This window comes from Mya arenaria, chromosome 2 (assembly GCF_026914265.1).
Source record: "Mya arenaria isolate MELC-2E11 chromosome 2, ASM2691426v1".
Classification (NCBI taxonomy): domain Eukaryota; kingdom Metazoa; phylum Mollusca; class Bivalvia; order Myida; family Myidae; genus Mya; species Mya arenaria.
Window position 1 is genome coordinate 57885266 of NC_069123.1, and position 20102 is coordinate 57905367.

The 20102-nt window shown below is 39.3% G+C and overlaps 3 protein-coding genes across 3 annotated transcripts; 1 reads left to right on the plus strand and 2 right to left on the minus strand.

Annotated features, from left to right (window-relative positions):
• Positions 1-2679: 2679 nt before the first annotated feature.
• LOC128216196 (uncharacterized) lies at positions 2680-3376 on the minus strand. Its single transcript, XM_052922772.1, has 2 exons — positions 3220-3376; positions 2680-2897 (listed from the first exon to the last, which is right to left on the minus strand). The coding sequence occupies exons 1-2, from the start codon at positions 3374-3376 to the stop codon at positions 2680-2682; spliced, it is 375 nt and encodes a 124-aa protein (XP_052778732.1).
• Positions 3377-3661: 285 nt separating this feature from the next.
• LOC128218701 (uncharacterized) lies at positions 3662-6054 on the plus strand. The gene is made up of 3 exons (XM_052926383.1): positions 3662-4134; positions 4280-4432; positions 4561-6054. Exons 1-3 carry the CDS (start codon positions 3831-3833, stop codon positions 5361-5363), a joined length of 1260 nt encoding a protein of 419 aa, XP_052782343.1. The 5' UTR covers positions 3662-3830; the 3' UTR covers positions 5364-6054.
• A 5-nt stretch (positions 6055-6059) lies between these two features.
• LOC128218709 (uncharacterized) lies at positions 6060-19090 on the minus strand. Its single transcript, XM_052926389.1, has 3 exons — positions 17990-19090; positions 9358-9510; positions 6060-7527 (listed from the first exon to the last, which is right to left on the minus strand). Exons 1-3 carry the CDS (start codon positions 18294-18296, stop codon positions 6953-6955), a joined length of 1035 nt encoding a protein of 344 aa, XP_052782349.1. The 5' UTR covers positions 18297-19090; the 3' UTR covers positions 6060-6952.
• Between the last annotated feature and the right edge of the window lie 1012 nt (positions 19091-20102).

Here is a 20102-nt window from a genome sequence, read left to right on the forward strand (position 1 = left end):
TAACAGAACAGACCTGGCAGTCCGGATCAGATTGATCTTGACCTACTTAGAAATAGAACAGACCAGGTAGTCCGGATCAGATGGATCTCGACCTACTTAGTAACAGAACAGACCTGGCAGTCCGGATCAGATTGATCTTGAACTACATAGTAACATAAGATAACTGGTAGTCCGGATCAGATGGATCTTGAACTGAATATTTGGTCACAGAACAAACCAAGTAGTCCGGATCAGATGGATCTTGACCTACTTAGTAACAGAACAGACATTGTAGTCTGGATCAGATGGATCTTGACCTGCTTAGTAACAGAACAGACCAGGTAGTCCGGATCAGATGGATCTTGACCTGCTTAGTAACAGAACAGACCTGGTAGTCCGGATCAGATAGATCTTGACCTGGATATTTGGTAACAGAACAAACCAAGTAGTCCTGACCAGATGGATCTTGACCTGCTTAGTAACAGAACAGACCAGGTAGTCCGGATTAGATGGATCTTGACCTACTTAGTAATAGAACAGACCAGGTAGTCAGGATCAGATCGATTTTGACCTACTTAGTGACAGAACAGACCAGGTAGTCCGGATCAGATGGATTTCGACCATGATCTTTGGTAACGTAACAGAACATACCAGGTTGTCCGGACTAGGTTGACCTTGACCTGTATTTGTGGTAACAGTACAGAACATGTAGTCCGGACTAGGTTGACTGGGACCTGGATTTGTTGTAACAGTATAGAACAGGTAGTCCGGACTAGGTTGACCTTGACCTGAAATTCTGGTTACAGTACAGAACATGTAGTCCGGACTAGGTTGACCTTGACCTGGATTTGTGGTTACAGCACAGAACAGGTAGTCCGCACTAGGTTGACTTGGACCTGGATTTGTGGTAACAGTACAGAACAGGTAGTCCGGAGTAGGTTAAACAGGACCTGGATTTGTGGTAACAATTCAGAACAGGTAATCCAGACAAGGTTGAACTGGACCTGGATTTGTGGTAACAGCACAGAACAGGTAGTCCAGACAAGGTTGACCTGGACCTGGATTTGTGGTAACAGCACATACCAGGTAGTCTGGTCTAGGTTGACCTGGACCTGGATTTGTGGTAACAGCACAGAATAGGAAGTCCGGACTAGATTGACCTGGACCTGGATTTGTGGTATCAGTACAGAACAGGTAGTCCGGACGAGGTTGACCTGGACCTGAATTTGGTGGTAACAGTATAGAACAGGTAGTCCGGACTAGGTTGACCTGGACCTTGAATTGTGGAAACAGTACAGAACATGTAGTCCGGACTAGGTTGACTTGGACCTGGATTTGTGGTGACAGTACAGAACATGTAGTCCGGACTAGGTTGACTTGGACTTGGATTTGTGGTAAAAGCACAGAACAGATGGTCCGGACTAGGTTGACCTGTTGTTCGATTTTTGTTATCAGCAGTGAACAGGAAGTATGGACTGGTTGTCCGGTTAGCGAGTTTGTCCGGTTACCACATTAGCGCACTCGCTTCTTACATAGGCGACCCGGGTTGTATTCACGGTCTTGGCGCATGTGCGTATTGATTGTGGTCACCAAGCCGGACAAATTGGTGTCCATCGGGCACTACGATTCCCCCAATTACACAAAACCACATCCTCGCAAAACACGCGAGAATGTTAAAATAACATTTACAGTTTATTTTAATTTTCACAATCATTGCATTTTTATTCATTGACTTAATGACCGATTCGAATTATTGAAATGCCTCTTGCTTATAAAGATTGAATGTTGGTCTAGCACGATTAACAATATTCAACATTCATCTTATTCAGAAGTTTTTAAGGATGAAAGTTTAGCTGGTTCGACAAACGACAGTCTCTTGGCATCTTCATTCTTTGTTAACTTTGAAATGCATTATTTTACGTGTTTGTAGTTGAATGAATATGAGCGATCGTTTGACCATGACATGTATTACTTGACATCAGGGTATGATGTGTCACCAACAGATAGCATAAGGGCAAAATAATTGCCGTTTGGTATTTTATTCAAATCTCATAAGTTACTTCTTATGGATTCACCGATATGCATGTTGTTGCTACACTATTTTGTTTCCTCGAACTATTTAAATACTCTACGTGTGTGCTCTTCTTAAAGACTCTTCGGTGTTTTTAATTCTGGGATTCATCTCTCTGGCCTTGGCTCTTCTTTCTGCCGCCCTCGCCTTTACTATCTCGAGTTGCCGCATTCGAGCCGAGGTCGCACTACAAAATGGTTCCAAATATTGCGAGAAAAAGCACGTGGCTGAGAAAATCGAGATACACGCTTCTTTGTTTCGAGCAGTCTCAGTTACAAAATTTTGACATTCAATCGCAATAATTTTAGTGATGAGACAAAGAGAATGTAGCACTCTTTATAATATATATATATATATGTTCCACTTTTTTTAGGATAATGGGGCTCGTTTACGCACGAGTACCTGTCCATCGGCGGTTGCGGTTGCGCCTCCTCCTCCGCGGCAAGTACGAGGCGGCGCCGAAAAGCGTCTGCGTGTAGATGTGTCCGGCACGCGCTTAGCCGCCGATCTTCCAGTGCCTCCTCCCGAATGTGTCGCGCCAGTAACTTCCGGTCTGACCGCGTCATTTGCAGCTTCGTGGTTTAAAATAACTTCAAGTATTTATATTGAACGAACAATACTCAACACTACTAAATGAAAGAGTTGATTTGGTGTCTGGGTTCACTATAATATATAATAAATGATTGATTAATTTCGATTAAAGGCATACGTACGTTGTGTGGAAATCCAATCTTTGTTTTATCCCCGCCTTTTCGACGCAGCCGGTTGACAATCCTGTCGGGAATCTGGCCTGGTCCCCCGCCAACCTGGAACGCGATTCCACCCGGAGCAAGCCGCGGATACTGGCCTGTTAATGAATGGATCAATTTGTTTGTCTGTTGGAATCAGGGTTTTTGGCTTTGCTTGAATTATGCATTTTGGGATTAAAATCATATGTATTCGGTTTCGTGCGAATATCTTGAACGGTTTTTAGTAGTCGCCAACGTAAACTTTTGCACGACGGCGACGACAAAATCTGGGCATTTTGTTGTATTTATTTTTAAATACAGCCGCAAATTAAGATGAATGTATTCACATGTATACACAAAAACGAGTTTTATAACTGATCTTAGAGAAAAAATATTTTTAATCAATTGTATGAGATCAGAGTATTCCTGCTATGTGCCTACCAGGGTGCAGGTCCCTGACCACACTCTCGATACCGTGGACTGTCAAGTGCTTCTCGCTCGGCGGTGAAGAAGGTGGGTCTTCAGATGAAATGCAACCTTCTGTGTCCTCTTCAGGTGAAACTTCCCCCGATATTTCCTTAGACTGACAGTTGCCCATCAAGATAAAAAATTGCTGTGTGTCATAACAGCATACGCCGTTGTTATGGGTGGCAACGTCATCAAGTATAAAATGACTTAAAGAATAGTGCATCATGAAGACGGCGTCATAATTATGACGTCACTTACACCGAGGAATGATACACGTCTCTCTTTTCGTTGAGTATGCTACACTTTGAATCAGTCTGAATTTATTTGACAACGCAGATAAAACTGTCTTTCAGATAAGCAAGGATTGAGAATATTAAATATTTACTGTTTTACAACCACTCAAAACATAAAGCAAATACTTTAATCAGCCGTTATCAGTCGTCGATAGTCAATATGGCTATGCACTTCCCTGTTTGACACACAAACTTTGAATTTCCATCACATTTCGAAATTGGAGGTGTTTGTTAAAGAGGAAAATTCAGCATGTTGTGGATTTAATACAAATTCTTGGAATTTCGGACAACATGTCGCGGTCCCGACACGCCACATGGTCGCTAGTGGTGACTTTGGTAGCCATGTTTCTGCTCGTGATGGCCTACGCTCTCCCGTTCTGGGTGAACTACGAGTACAAGCCCGAGCAGTGCACGGACGGGTTCACGGTCAGGGTTAGTGTTGGGGTCTGGTATGTGATGGCATGCAAGGACGGAAGCCGCGGCTCGTGTACCGTGAGGGGTATCCGGCTACAGAAACACAGCAACAACACTTTCGCCTTCCAGGTACCCGGGTGTACGACTGAGGATGTCGCTGCCAACGTGGCTTCTGGCTTAGGTTTGTGTTAAGACCTTATCATCTCTACTTCTATTTACTTGGCAACATTGAAAACATTTATTTTGATCTCATGTCCAAGGTCGCTTATGGTCTTGAAAGTGTTGTTTACAAAACATGTAAAATTAGTACCGTGTTTTTCTTCAAGGGTCGTATGTGTACTGGTGGGCTGTGCAACTGACTTCGACCTTCGGCCTGGGCCTCCTCCTGCTGGCCACCCTCGTTCTCCTCTTTACAAGGTGTGCGGGCGTAGTCTCAAAAGCGCTCAACATCGCCATGTGTGTGCTCCTCGCATTGGGCGGTCAGTAGAATAGTTTCAAAAAGTAAAAGTGATTACTAACTTAAAACTGCTAAATCAAACCTGCCTAGCTTTCGGCTTTTTGCTTTGTTGTTCACAATCATAAACATATAATGTATATACTTTTACAGGGGCGCTAACTCTGTCTGTGGCTGTCTTGGTTGCTGTTTGCCTGGCCCATACATTTATCATTCCGGATCTGCAAATACAGCCGGAAACCTTCCCATGGAACGCGCTTATAGCAGCCATAGGCGGGGTGCTCGCAATCGCTGGGGCGTGCCTCACCGTGGTGACCGTGTGTTTATGGACTGAGACTGAGGTGAAAGCAAGATCCGACAGCATGGAAATGTCCGAGATGTGTCACTCAGACGGTGGTATATATATTGAACCCGGAAGTGGTAGCCTCCCTCAGGGCGTTGTGCTCTACACCGGCCGCGCAAACACACCACGTATTCCAGTTTCCGAAGATCGGTATGAGAACACAACACATCAGCGTGCGAATACCGACGCTCGTAATGATTTCCTTTCGTCAAATCCAAACGTTTATCAAAGAAACGAGCGGCGACCTACGGAGCATTTTACATCTGAAACGAAGGAATCGGCAAGGCAATACCCCGAGCCTAAAGCAGACTATGACGTAGGTAACAAATATGGCAGAACACACTTTTCAAACTCTAAAAAATACAAAGAAGAGGACTCTTGGACGATGGATACCATGACAACGATGCCAACCTTCCAAGGCGGCTATAGTCAGGGACGACAAAATCCTTCTTACAGCTTAGATGGTGATGATTATGAATCGAGGAGTGAAAATAGACAACAGCGAGGTCTTCCGAGATACATCATTGGCGAAACAGGTGAGAGATATAACGACAGGAGTGAAGCAGGGCACATAAGCGACTGGAACGCAAACATGTCAACTGGTTACAAATAATCAGAAAGTGGGAGCAAGTTTTCACATTCTACGGGTTGGGCTTGGGGACGGAGTTGTTGTGCCGTCCAGGTTGACCCCACAAAATTGTGAACTATACTGATTTCTTGTAATTAAATTGTTTTGCGATGCTGTGATGACTTATACATTTATACATGTACGTAGATATATCTAGACAACTTATAGGAATATAGCTTAAACAGTATTTAATTAATTTTGATATCAAATGGTCAAATGCTTTATCTTTTCTTTTTCTTTCTTTTCTTTCTTTTTGTTTCAGGCTTTCATTTATTTATAACCGATCGCCATGTGTATATGAAGAATATTCAATGTATCAAAGATCAAGAGCCATCTTTGACTTATAACATTGTCTTTATTGTGTGAACTGATTGATACGAACTAAACTTTGTTTTGTTCTGTTAAAAATTAACTGAACGGCTTGCTTAGTATATTCAGTCGTCTGCGAAACGAAGGTTTTCTCCTTAACAACTGAACAGCGTATACAATCAACAACTTTGTTAAAAGTAAAATTATTTATTTAAAAATATATATATCGTCGATCCTCTATACGTCATATTAATAACTATAAAAGAAATGTATTATTTTATAGATATGTACAATGTATAGTGTATGGTTTATGATTGCCGTAGACAATAAAACTACAGCAGAATGGAGATTCTTATAAATGTACTAATATAATAGGGTACTATGCCCGTCCGTCATTTATTCAGAAGTAAGTAACTACACTGTGTCGCGTTAGGGATGGCCTCGAAAAATGAAGGCCAACAAAAATTTGAAGTTTACGAAACGAACTTTGTAGTGTTAACTTTTTTGTTCTAAGGCTAACTATAAAGCTGTTTATTATAATTGATATACTGCATGTGTATTGCAGTAAACATGACATTACCTGAAGGTTAAAAAATGCGTCCATAAAATCGTGCATACATCAGTAGGTAAAAAGATTAAAATTAAATGGAACGTGTTCTTCCTCCAGATAACAGATCATAAACTGTCTGGCATACATTGCAGCTATTTACGAACATTGTCGCGTAAAGCTTGTTATTTACTGTTGAAAAAAACATCAAAACCTTAGTTTTATAATCAATCACGGTGTACCTGTTTTCTTGTTATTGTTTCCCTTTGTGTAGGACGGTTGAGTTGCTTTAATTAATTAATGGTAACGGTAGCTATATACATGCATTCTATACTTTGCAGCCAAATCGGTTCAAGGGGGATAACCCACTATAAAATCACACTTATAACTGCCCATGTAATTTATCTGTGGATGTGAGCGGTTGCATAGAGCACCAATGTAGCACGTCAATCCCTGTAAGTCCTATACTTCACAACGGCGCGTAAACTTACTGTTTTATATCCATGTAAATGTTTCGATGTAATGCCACTGACACTTGAAAGCAGAATATGATGGTTAATGAGGCTCCTATATCACACTGGTATTTCGTATCCTTGTTTGTAAATACACGCAAAAGTGCATGAAACATTGCATTGCGACTAAATGTCGTTGAGATGTCCGAATAAAATTACAAATTCTACGCGGACAATGATACACCGGAACTAGACTACATCCCGTATCAATATTTATATTGTGAATATGGTCGGTACATATTATCTTGTCGGGAGGCGGAGAGCGAGTTCCCGCCGGTATCACTCTTCTCATAACTGGGTGGCGGGTAGTGTCCCCTATCATATCCCTCATACCCCTGGTTCCGGCTACCGCGATCTAAACTTCTTCCATAGTCACGGTCGCGCGACCTGTCATCATACGGGTCTCTGTATTTCTTTGACTTCGAGAAGCCGCCGTAGTCTGGACGGCGGTCATATCCGTTTCGTTGGCCGTTGCTAGGGGGCAAACGTGGTCGGTCGTAATTTGGTTGTGAGCGTGACATCATTTCGATACCACTAGGGGATACAGGCCGTTCGTCCTCGGAAATGGATTCCTTGTCTTGTTCGCGGTATTCCCCGTAGTCACGCCACTTACAGGAGACGACGAGGACCATGATGGCGGCGATGATGGAGATGAGGCTACCAAACCCGAACAGGAGCACGGACCAGGGGAACGTCTCTGCGGTCACGCTGTATCCAGGGATACTGAACACCAACGCGATCAATATAGGCTGAAGGATGGATATCGCCAAACTAGGAATACCTGTCAACAAATGAATGTTAATAGTTTAGTTAAATGAAAAACATGAAATCCTAACTTTATAAGGACAATGTTTTTTTTAAAAAACAAGAGCTATTACAGGAACGTGACAAATGTCCCGAAATACCTCATTGGACAGATAGCCGTAAATGTTTAGGCCTATATCATATGAACATATATCTAACATAGTCCCTGTCTTGGTTGAAAATATTGATTGCTGACATTTTTAAAGAGTAAAGATGTGCACAAAGATGATAAGTTACTACAAGATTGAGTGTATGTTAATTCGTGTCTGTTATACTTTTAAATGCGATTGATGTACATAATTGAATATGTATATGTGAATAATTCACATACTGTTAGAGATTCAATTTAAATGAACAACTATAAAAGGACAAACGGTCTAACAATACTTATTTTATGTTAAAGAAGAAATGAAGAAACAAGAAAACAACACTACACCTGTAAATAATGTAGATAAATGGCTTGATCATGTTTACCGTATTTAAATCTTAGTATCCAGGTAATCTGAGGTAATGCTCCAACAGCACGAGGTTCATGCGCCGATGAGTTCATTAGCTATTGGTTAGATATTGACCTTACTTTACTAGTCATGGACAATCTGCACACCATGTTTGAGGTACAAGCGTTCATCGATTATTGACCGGTAACGGATTTTCAGCTCAAAGTCACCAAGACCGTGACCCACTCACCATAAAATCAATAGACTTAAGCTACTGGTCATGACTAACCATTCGAGCGTTCTTCGGTTATTGATTGGAAACGGATTTCATATCATGTCTGAGCTACTCACCAAAAATCAGTAGGGTTTACCTTTAAATATAGGTGCATTAAAATATGTACGTGAAGTTAGCGGCCTAGCGCCCTAGCGGCCTAAATTGAATCCTATTTCGAAGCATGTTTTTCAAAAACGTCGATAAAGCAGTCAGCTAATTCAAAGCATTAAACATGCCTGTTCTTTTAAAACAATGATGTATTTACTGTTTTTATGCACAAATTATCACTCTGAAGCGTTTTTCATTTTTTTCCCCAAAAAAGTCGATCGAGCACTTCAGCGGCCTAGCGGCGTGAAGTTAGCGGCCTGCCGGCCTAGCGGCGTGAAGTTAGCGGCCTGGCGGCCTAGCGGCCTAGCGGCCTAGCGGCCTAACATGGTTTCCTATTTCAAAGCATGTATACATGCATTTTCTTCTAAAACAATGATATGTTAACTGTTTTTATACACAGACTATCACTCTGAGGCGATTATCAACATATTTTTGAGAAGGAGAGGCATGTTCACATGCTTTGAAAAGCTGACTGCGTGTTCGACTTTTTGAAAAAAGGTTGATAATCGCCTCAGAGTCTGTGCACGCCGGCCGCTAGGCCGCTAACTTCACGCCGCTAGGCCGCTAGGCCGCTAGGCCGCTAACTTCACGTACATCATAAAAATGCATTTCTGAGCGAACGAATGAAAACATTCTTTGAACAATTAAAGTAACCTAGAGATAAAGGCTTGAACAGCTTACATGGTTATCCATATTATAATATAAAAACCATGTTGTACATGAGTGAATTGTCTTTTGCCACACGTGAACAAAATATGCGTTGAATATCTTTGACGTTTTAGTTACGGCCAAGGTTAACGTGTATCAACAACGACACCAACGCCAACGACGACAACGACACCAACGCCGACGACGACAACGACACCAACGCCGACGACGACAACGACACCAACGCCAACGACGACAACGACACCAATGCTAGTACAATACCCCGATTTTTTCTTGAAAAAAAACGGACGAGAAAAATACGTATTTAAAGAATACTTACTTCCAAGCAGCATGATGAGACCGGAAATGACGAAGAACCCCCTGGAGTGGATGCCGGCGCAGCGGCAACAGAGGAGCACGAGGGCCGCGAGGAGGACGAGGCCAAGCCCGACAGTGGTGCATATCTGCACCGCCCACCAGTACACATACGATCCTGGAATGTGGAAGGGTGCATGTGAATTATAGGGACGTTAAAAGGATACAACGCCAAACTATGTATAACCACATTCACACGGTCCACCATTTTGATGGATATATATTTATCTGTCTGTGCTAGATTGTAATGACACCTATCAGCTTATACACTCGCCCTCGATGCCGTTTTCTGGGTATTTTGTTGTTTTATAGTGTTCTATTTGAGAGGCCAAGAACCAGGAACCCCTACGTGTATGCTCGAACCCAGTAACTCTTAAGTTAGAGGCGAGTATCAACACCACTCGACCACTCTAGCTTATCAATGTGCGGTAAACTACACGTGGATATCCAAGACAGTGGTGGGTGCTAGTGGGGGCTAGTACAGGGATGTTCCAGGAAAATGAAGATCATTTAGACATATTTGAAGGGATGGTATTTGAGTTAAATTGTGTTTGTTAAGTAAGAACTAATTAACAAAGCTGGCTAGCAAATGTGGTATGCTGGAGTCGGACAGTTGTAGTCTCTTCATTTATGGAGGTATATAAATGGTCTATCAAAATGTGAAACTATGTACTTGTATTAGCGAAGATAAAGCGAAGATATTATTGTATTTGGTGATAGACCAACACATATAAATATTTTTGCGCTATGTCAATGATTTGAAGTTGTAGAAACATTAAAATATCTACGCGTGACATGTTTATTTAAAATCTACTTTGTAAATGCAAAAAGGCATGCTATTGATCAAGCAAGAAAGACGTAATTTAGTATGTATGTTAAAGTAAGTAACTTAGATATACAATGAGATTGTCACCTGGAACGTTTTTGATAAAACTGTTATATGGCTGTGAATAGTGGGGTTTTGGTGACCTTAGCTCAAAAGAAAAATACATATTGCATGAAAAAATGTTATGCTCAATAGTGACTAGGGTAGATTCCCACTAAGTATTGCTATGAAGAAATGTCTTAGCGGATTATGGTATAAACTACAACATATTTTCGATATTATACCAAGTACCTTGTAATAAGTCCATTAAAATGAATAAGCATTACTCTTGGCTTTACAATGTAAGGACTAAACAGTATAGGGCAAAACCAGCTGTATGACTACACACGAATCTTTGTTAAAGGGGCTGTACTCCGTATGATAAAATAGCGGAAAAAAAGAAAATTGTCGAAAACTGATATAAACTTGGCATCGATGTGTACAATGCATTGAAACTTACTAACTGAAGTACCACATAGTTTACAATTTAAATAAGTTTAGCAGTTATTTAGTATTTTTACATTAAAAAAGATTACTGGGTATGTCTACCAGGTAGAATTCATTCCTTATGCGTGATTGGCTAGTCACGTGATATTTCCGAGGTAGGTGTATAGATTAATTATGTCACCTAATTAGAGTAAGTCGTCGTAGCTCAGTGGATACGACGCTGGACTGCAATATTGGCGACAAGGGTTCGAACCCGGTCTCCGACACATTTTTGTTTTACATTATGGTACTTTTTTACAATTATGATATCAAAGCGTAACACATTCTATAAGATAATTTTCCTGAGATTCGTTACAGAAAAAAACGTTTTGGCGTCAATCTGGTGTACAGTCCCTTTAAATCCTGTTGAAATGTCACTAAAATATCAATACAAACATACTTGGAGCAATATTGTTAATGAGTCTCCAAAATGTTACAATTATAGTATTTACAAAACTGATCATACATTTGAAGAGTTATATAGTTCAATACCAGACAAGTTTATCCAGCATCTCATAAATCTAAGACTGTAATAACCACTTGCCGCCGAAAATGTACTTTATGTAAACATGGTATTAAACATTAAACAATATCAACATGCTTTCAAAGGAAGGTACATGTATATGAGAATGCCCGTCAAAAGCTTATTCAGATATGCACATTTATCTCGATTGTATTGAAAACTTTAAGAAGCCCATTTAGGCAACGTAGCCTCGCCTCATCCAATTTTCCTTTAATACATTTTTTCTGTTACTGGTTAAATGCTTCGTATGTATTTTATGTCTTTTAATATTCAAATACTTCATGCTGTAACATCTGACCTCCCATGTACACGTGCTGAGAGGGAAAAACATGTAAACTTATCTATCTGGATACGTTCAAATTAGGCAGTACATAATTACGGATAAACGCTTCAAGTTAGCTTATAGATCATGAATTCATGTATTTGTATAGGACCATCAGTGACCATGTGTGACAATAAGTCATCATGACCATACCTCAAACCAAATGTATCAAATATCCAGGTCTACTTGTTTCACAATCGTATATTTTCATTGTATTTATGTTCGAAATTGCAAACTTTATGGTTGAGTTGGATTCAATTACAAGATGCAGTGATCAGATAGTCCCCAGTGTTGACAGGGTACAATGCAGTCTGTGTTTTTCACCAACACTATCACAATGTTAGTATTAGGTTGTGGGAATGTAGATATACGTAGATAAAAGGAAGAGGGATGTTGCTAACGGCCAAAGTTTTCACATCACTGAACTTAACTTTTCTAAAAGTGTGTGTATCCACTGAAGCTTTAAATGGCTGACGTACATCTCGGTAACCAAACTAGTCAAGGCGTTGAATGGACCGGGCACGGCTGGCAGGTTAATGTTTTCTCAAAGATGATGGGGGTGTGTGTATAATGAGTGTCATCTGATGCCAATTCTTAATGCAACTATTGAACGAAACTTGGTGAAATGTTCTCGCTTTTAGTTTAAAAAACACACGACAATTGCATCTGCATTTTATGACTAATTATAACGAGGAGTCAGACGGTCGTGTCAATACCGTGCGCTTATTGACAGGGAAATATGGATATGAATCAATAACATTTTCACACATTGTCTTCTTCCTTCTTCAATGTCATTCATTTGATTCGCCTGAAATATGATATAAGCTTAAGATCAAAATCTTAAATATCTGCATTGAAATATGTTATCGTTATTCTTTTTACCTTTTCATGCATAAAATATGTTTAAACGGAACAAAGACTTCGCCTAAAAGTTACCTTTATACTTCAAATACGTAGATGGTTGAGAACACTTAAATCATAGTAACTTTTAGCGTAAGTATCTATAGGTATATTTATTGCTTTCAAGTAACAAAATCTTACTTCATTGAAGCGTAAATGAATCACCATCACCTGAGTAGTAACATGAAAAAATAGACACAATCTCCGATTAGGGATTTTATTTTGTCCACCAGAAGCTTATAGAAAACGTTTTCCCCTAACGTGAGCCTTAGATGATTAAACAGGGTAAATATAAAGACAAGAACATGTGGATCAGTTTCAAAACAATTAAAATTCGTTACATCACCAACCTCCGAGACAAGAGGGCGGACATACCGACCGCAATTGAAATTGGAATGACAAGATAATAATTGTACAGTGAACGACTGAAGTATTTGTGTATTTAGCAGGGGCTGATCTAGGATTCGACGTTAGAGGGGACATAGCTTAGGCGGCGTTTCCTTATGAATTGCGCCCTTCCTCAGAAACGTAATTTATTTGGTTAAAAGTGTTGGCGTGTGTGGAGGGGGGGGGGGGGGGGGGTAGGAGTAAAAAAAACAACAATTTCTTGTCCGAAATTGTGCATTTTGGGCGTATTTTATTACTTTTCTTCTCCACTATTGATAAAAAAGATATTGAAAACGAATCCGCTAGTGTTTAGTGGAACAAGTTATTGCTATGTTTATTAATTACATATGAATCATAAAACATATGAATCATAAAAATCATTCAAATACGTACTCGCATATATAAGCGTCGTTAGAAATAAAATAAAGCCTGCTATTCAATCGAAAACAACGTCGTCATAGGTTTAGTCTGTCGTGATGGAAATATAATAGTAAAACTTAAAATGATAGCTTTTTATGGTAAACAAATGCCTTTTATGGCAAAGAAACATGAGCAGGTATATATTCAAAAACACATAACAGGACATGAATGTTAAAGTCAAGGTATAGGGCAACCCAAACCAAAGTTGAAAGAAAACGCGATTCTATATGGATCTCATTATTCTATATTTTTACTAAAATGCAAACCCAAATGCTTACTTTATGTACATATCTCATCGACGGCAGTTACTTATTCAAAAGCAAATTGATTTTGAATTTTGATTCATACATATTTCAATTCTGGTTAAAATGAATTAGTTCTAAGTGGTTTGTAAACATATCAGTCTGAAGGGATTTTTTTTATACTTGTTACAAACCTAAGCGTATACAAATGGGTCAAGATGTTGCCACATTGGAAACTGAACTGAGCAACATGTGCGAATGAGCCCCATTGATTTGTCAGGCAGGTATTATCATCGGGAAAAGAACATAAAATACAACCGGTCACATATCTATCTTATTCCCCCCACAAACAATGTCGATATTATTTTACGTAATCCATAGGTAAAGTCCCTCAGCTAATGAATGGCCTTACATAGTAAATAATAATGACGTATGGTGTTCATGTAGCGTGACAACCAGGAAGTCTCGTCTCCAATGGATGTATAATATTACATAAAAACTTTGCAGTGGAACAGAAGTGTGAATAGGTTTAGATAAAACGATTAAACGGTTAACATAATTAAATTGAATTTTTAAAGCAGATTTGAAGGCTTCCTAATTATCAGGGTATATAAACGCAAACGAAATCTCTGTACATATGCTGCTATACTTTAAACTTGTTAAACGGCATTACAAAAAGAACACTTTGATATTTGCACGGTGAATATATCACCTAATTGAAGTTGCTGTCAACTTACTTACATGTATATGCATATTTCAACTGTTTTGTAAAATGCGTCGAGTTTCAAAGTAGGTGTTCACTTTGCCTTATTTGGTAAAGCTAGCAGTTTCAACAAAGCAGTTTTTCTGAATTTTTGCTCTTTATAGATAATGTCTTGACGACCCTATACGGTTTTATTTAACCAATAAATAAATTTAAAGGCTTTGTTTGAAATAAAGATATAAGTTTTGTGATAATGAATAATTAGAAAAGTTTTTACCTGCACAAAAATGCGTCTTGTTTGTAAACCCATACTTTTATTTAAAGCTGCACTCTAATAGATTTATCGTTTTGACATTTTTGTTGCATAAGAATGAGCCAATTTTTGCGTAAATATCTACAAACCAGTGATATTACACTGCGGACAAAGATCAGATCGCAGATTTTTATATTTCTGTCCGAAAATTTATGTTTTATGGCTAAAAGCGTTACTAACGGTTTAAGAAAAATGCATAAACCATCATTTTTTTTTAACTTCAATATGAAAATCAGCGATCTGATTTTTGTCAGCAGTCTTATATCACTGGTTCCATGCATTTTTGCATAAATTGGCTCGTTCCACGACAAAAGAAGTGTGTGAGGGTGCAGCTTAAAGGGTAATAATTTACTTAAAACAGTAGCATAATAAAGCAAAAACATCTTAATTAATATGATATTGCAGAATAATGTGAAAGAAATTCAAATATAGTTTTTGTCTTGATAATTTAAAAGACAACCACTCGTATGATACATATTCGCATGTATAAAAAAATAATGCATATGGTCTATTATTTTAATGAACCATCATCTTGTGTTTTTAATCTTTCATGTATATTTGAATTGAAGAGCATGTATAAAGTAGAATAAGTGGAGGCTTAAAAAGGTTTTACACATCACTTCGCACCATCACCTTGACGACAAAAGAGACATGCTTCTTGTACTGCTGGTCACAGTGGTGGAGTAGATGGTGGCGGCGGCGGCCGCGGTGGCGGTGGTGGTGGTGACACCTGCAGTAGGCTGATAGGGCAAGTTTCACAAATTCGTTAGTGACTAGTCCTATAATTATTATGTTGTTGTTTTCTTTCGCTTTTTGAACACAAGACATTGAAGAAATCATTGGCTGCTTTTAATCTTTGTAGTTAATGGAGCCTTATGGCTTGTTTTATCGAATACATAATGGGTAAGTTCATTCAATTCTATTATTCTTGTAAGATATTTATAACTTTTTTCCAACGGTGTTTAATGTTAATTACCCAAGTGGAACTTTCTACCGAAATATGGTGTTGGGGGTCGTAAAACACTTATATCAATAGAATAACGCGTGTAAATCGGTAAATTCTTAATACTAATACATTGGTGATGGCAGTATTGGTACTGGTCGACGTGGTGGTGTTGGTGATGGCAGTATTGCTACTGGTAGAAGTGGTGGTGTTGGTGACGGCAGTATTGCTACTGGTAGAAGTGGTGGTGTTGGTGACGGCAGTATTGCTACTGGTAGAAGTGGTGGTGTTGGTGACGGCAGTATTGCTACTGGTAGAAGTGGTGATGTTGGTGACGGCAGTATTGGTACTGGTCGAAGTGGTGGTGTTGGTGATGGCAGTATTGCTACTGGTAGAAGTGGTGGTGTTGGTGACGGCAGTATTGCTACTGGTCGAATTGTTGGTGCTGGTGATGGCAGTATTGCTATTGGTAGAAGTGGTGGTGTTGGTGATGGCAGTATTGCTACTGATAGAAGTGGTGGTGGTGGTGGTGATGACAGTATTGCTATTTGTCGAAGTGTTGGTGATGGCAGTTTTGATACTGGTCGAAGTGTTGGTGTTGGTAATGGCAGTATTGCTACTGGTAGAAGTGGTGGTGTTCGTGATGGCAGTATTGCTACTGGTAGAAGTGGCGGTGTTGGTGACGGCAGTATTGCTACTGGTTATAAGTGGTGGTGTTGGTGACGGCAGTTTTGCTATTGGTAGAAGTGGTGTTGTTGGTGAGGACAGTACTACTTGGCAACGTGGTGGTGTTGGTGATGGCAGTATTGCTACTGGTAGACGTGTTGCTGTTGGTGATGGCAGTATTGCTACTGGTAGAAGTGTTGGTGTTGGTAATTGCAGTATTGCTACTGGTAGAAGTGTTGGTGTTGGTGATGGCAGTATTGGTACTAGAAGAAGTGGTGGTGTTGGTGATCGCAGTATTTCTACTTGTATAGAATTGGCGGTCATCTTGGTTATTGGTGGTAAAAATAGAAATATTGGTTGTTTTTGTTGCAATGGACGAGTCGGAAATGGTAAAATAGAGAAATTGTAAAATTTGAAGTAATTACATGTACTAATTTGTAGCGGCAGTGGAATTTGAAAAAATACACTTTTATATAGTTTCAGAAATGATGGTCGCCATGGTGCATGCTGGAGACAGCAGTGGAAGAGTAACTGTAATCATGTTGCAGTTTGAAACGCAGTTATTATGTGGATTCACACAAAAAAAGATACAAAAAGCAAGTTTTTTTTAGATATGTGCATGCAATATGCTATTCGTGTTAAGATCCCAATTTGACAGATCATTCTAGTAATTAATTTTCCCTGTCTGTGTTATAATTACTGCACAAAGATGCACATGTTGTCTAAATCACTCCTTAAAAATAGTAAAAACTTTAGTTTAAACATCGTGTTCAGTTTTGCAGAAAGAAAACAATGCGACATGTCCTCCGTCCCAACATCGGAGAGGTATCGATTGCTAGTTCGATCGGAGGGATAAAGGCCAATCTCACATTATTGTACTTCACATTCATCCTTTACGGTAGCCATAGGCAATCCTTATTAAAATACGTAATTGTATATCAATACTGTAAATGTCATATGATACAACAACTGGTAAGCTATCAGCGATATGACATAAATGCTAGGTTATATTGTATACGAAATACAAATCAAAGCAATTTATTCCAAAGCAGTGACATTTTTAGCATCGTTATAGTAACTGTAAAAGATAAGTCTATATATACATGGTGACATTTAGTCCAATCCTTTTGATAGTTCTGAGGTCAGTATTGGTGTAATGGTCCCCTTGTCTGATGCTGACATCGGGTTGAGCTATTTGATCATTCTAGATATCCCCCAATGCGGAAAATAAGAGTGTCCAATGTTTATAAACATCTTAATATCTGACGAGAACGAGAATTCAGGTGAGGAATACCAGTGGCCGTGGAAACGTAAGAATGTCACACATGACACTGTTTACACCGAGCGCCAAGTGATTTCAATGTCTTGATAAGAAAATAAATGACGTTCACTGTCCGAGCTAATTGTTTTATATTGTTAGCGTTGTGATTTGACATGTTTATGTCACTCTCACCGGTGTTAACAACTTTTTCAGTTCACAGAAAAATGAAAGTTTTATCAACTGGAAACAGCTTTAAGCCATAACAGGACACAGACCGGGATACCAATATCGACCAAACCCTAGCTATAGGCACACAGTACATTATGATACTTCAAAAGTTTTGGTATCTTAAGAATTTTGTATTAAGACCTCAAAGCTACCGTGACAACCGCAGATGGTCTTTTCGACTTGCGCACTACACATAGTAAAAGTCATACCAGGCATTATATGTTCTATGTCACATGCAGTTATATTATTTGATCTAAACAAAATAGACCTTTTAAAATTAAAATGACATGTGTATACTTGAATTAGACCTTAAGCAAATATAGCTTTGTTGCTCTTACCTAAGGCGTTGGCCCCGGACTTTGCTAGTGTTTCCGCGGTGGTCCCGTTAAAATCCCAGCCCAAGGAGTTGAGTCTGGAGTTAAACTTGGGCTCTATGGGCTCGGAGGAGCACGAGTTGCTCTCGCCTTTCTCGCACGCCATAAGGTACCACGTGCCCATGTATAGATTGTAGGTGCGCGTGGCACCGTTTTCTGTCACAGGCTGGGAGTAGCTGAGCCAAAACGGAATGGAGAAGCCCACGGCCATCAGGAAGAGCCCGGTAAAGGTGAAGGCGATGGAGGAGGTGGCACAGCAGGTCCACCCCATCTCTGTGGCAGTGCTGGTGGTGTATTTGGGAGGAGAGGTGTGTATCCTAGGTTGGTCCCAGGTAGGGATATCCTCTGACAATTTCCAATCGATCAGTAGCGGTCTGCACTTGTTGCTCTTTATTTCTTAGTCAATGTTCTGAATAGTCTTTAGCAAGCACCATCAGTTGCTTCACTGAGTAAAAAAGTTAACGACTCTAGATCTTCTGTTCAGTCCTTTTGTTCACAAAACTTCGAAAGCTTAATTCTTTTTTTCCAATGTCAACGCCTTAAACACGAAAAGCGAAATAAATATGTATTTAGCTGGGATGGTTTACCTTGTCATACGCGGTTGCCTATTAAATCCTAGAAATTCGATACACTTAATACCTTACAACTATTTCGAAAACACCGTTTTGCATACTTAAATTATATTACGGTCTAATTAAACAACTCTTCTCATATCAACTATGTTAACTAAGTCCTGTTAAACTCCACTGTCTCTCAACCCAAGACGCCGTTCAGTTAACGTATGTACTGTACATTACATGCCTGAATGGGCTTTCCGGGCCAGTTGTAGACTTCAAATGATAGCCCTTCGCTGTCACACACACACAATGGTAGACACGGACCGTTCACGTTCAACTAAAAGTCCATAATTTCACACTAAGCTCTTCAGAAATATATTTCTTAAGTAAATGTTCAGGTATGGAGTTAAAATACCAACTGTATAAACGCGAATACCCCTTTCTGATGATCGATAATGGCTATAATAACCATTCAAACTACTTCCCGATAAGGTAGATTAATTTACACTTAGCAATACTGGTAATGAAAACCAGGTGTTTCAAAACGGAAAGTTATGGCGTTGTTTAATCATTGATAAATTGTCGATTGTTTTTGTTTTTGTCTAGCCATCAATCAGTGGACAGTCACGATTGAAGAGGCTTTGCATTTCAAATGCAGGGCATCTTATTGTTCAAATGAAACAGGGGATGTGCCCATGCATGCTGATGCAGGCAATTTACTGAACCATTCATTGATAGCCACTCTTGGCTAGATCTATGAGTCGTGTCGTACTATATATAATTCTTTTTTTTTTAAACATTTAGTTGGCCAGTACACACATTTGTATTAAGTCTAGTTTTATTCAGAATTGGGCTGTGAAATGCTGTACACGTGTTTTCATGTGTTAAATTATTTAAAAACATGCATTTATATCATATGAATGACAATGTTCCTATTAATGCATTTAATTTTATGCGGGTATATAGCCTCGGTTAGAGGTAGTTGACCCTAAAATATCTGATGGTTCCATTACCTGTAATGTTAATATGTGATACCTTGATACCTGGTTACCAAATACAATCTTGGGAACATGTGAGAAAGTTATTGTTTGCTTATTAAAGTATAAACAAAAACAAAAACGAAAATACCTTATCATATATCAAGTTATTACTGTCGACATTTTTTTCTCTAATTCAACTGATATCGGACGAGAAATTGTCGTGTTTGCAAGATAAAATACTCTCAGTTGTGGTATATTTTTAAATCATAGTTTTGGTATATTTTTTAAATCATTTTTGATCATGATACCAAAATATTATGGGATATACACATTCAATAAGTTTTGACAGGATAAACAACTCGTACATCTTGGGGTCTTGCATGGTTGCGTTACCTCCCATTTACAGCTGAAATAACAGAAATGTGGCACTGGCGAGAGGCCCGGGGAGACCATTGTTCTTTCGCTGCCTCCTGCCTAATTCATTTTGATACACATGGCCTTATTTCCAGATTGGTATCATAAGACATTGGTTATTCATTA

Excerpts from the sequence above, each read along its gene's own strand:
- LOC128218701 (XM_052926383.1), top strand. The coding sequence starts at position 3,831 with ATGTCGCGGTCCCGACACGCCACATGGTCGCTAGTGGTGACTTTGGTA. Across the intron at positions 4,135-4,279 it reads CAACGTGGCTTCTGGCTTAG|GGTCGTATGTGTACTGGTGG; the intron begins GTTTGTGTTAAG and ends TTTTTCTTCAAG. Across the intron at positions 4,433-4,560 it reads TGTGCTCCTCGCATTGGGCG|GGGCGCTAACTCTGTCTGTG; the intron begins GTCAGTAGAATA and ends ATACTTTTACAG.
- LOC128218709 (XM_052926389.1), bottom strand. The coding sequence starts at position 18,296 with ATGGGGTGGACCTGCTGTGCCACCTCCTCCATCGCCTTCACCTTTACC. Across the intron at positions 9,511-17,989 it reads GTCCGGGGCCAACGCCTTAG|GATCGTATGTGTACTGGTGG; the intron begins GTAAGAGCAACA and ends TCCACATTCCAG. Across the intron at positions 7,528-9,357 it reads TCTCATCATGCTGCTTGGAA|GTATTCCTAGTTTGGCGATA; the intron begins GTAAGTATTCTT and ends ATTTGTTGACAG.
- LOC128216196 (XM_052922772.1), bottom strand. The coding sequence starts at position 3,376 with ATGGGCAACTGTCAGTCTAAGGAAATATCGGGGGAAGTTTCACCTGAA. Across the intron at positions 2,898-3,219 it reads GGTCAGGGACCTGCACCCTG|GCCAGTATCCGCGGCTTGCT; the intron begins GTAGGCACATAG and ends ATTCATTAACAG.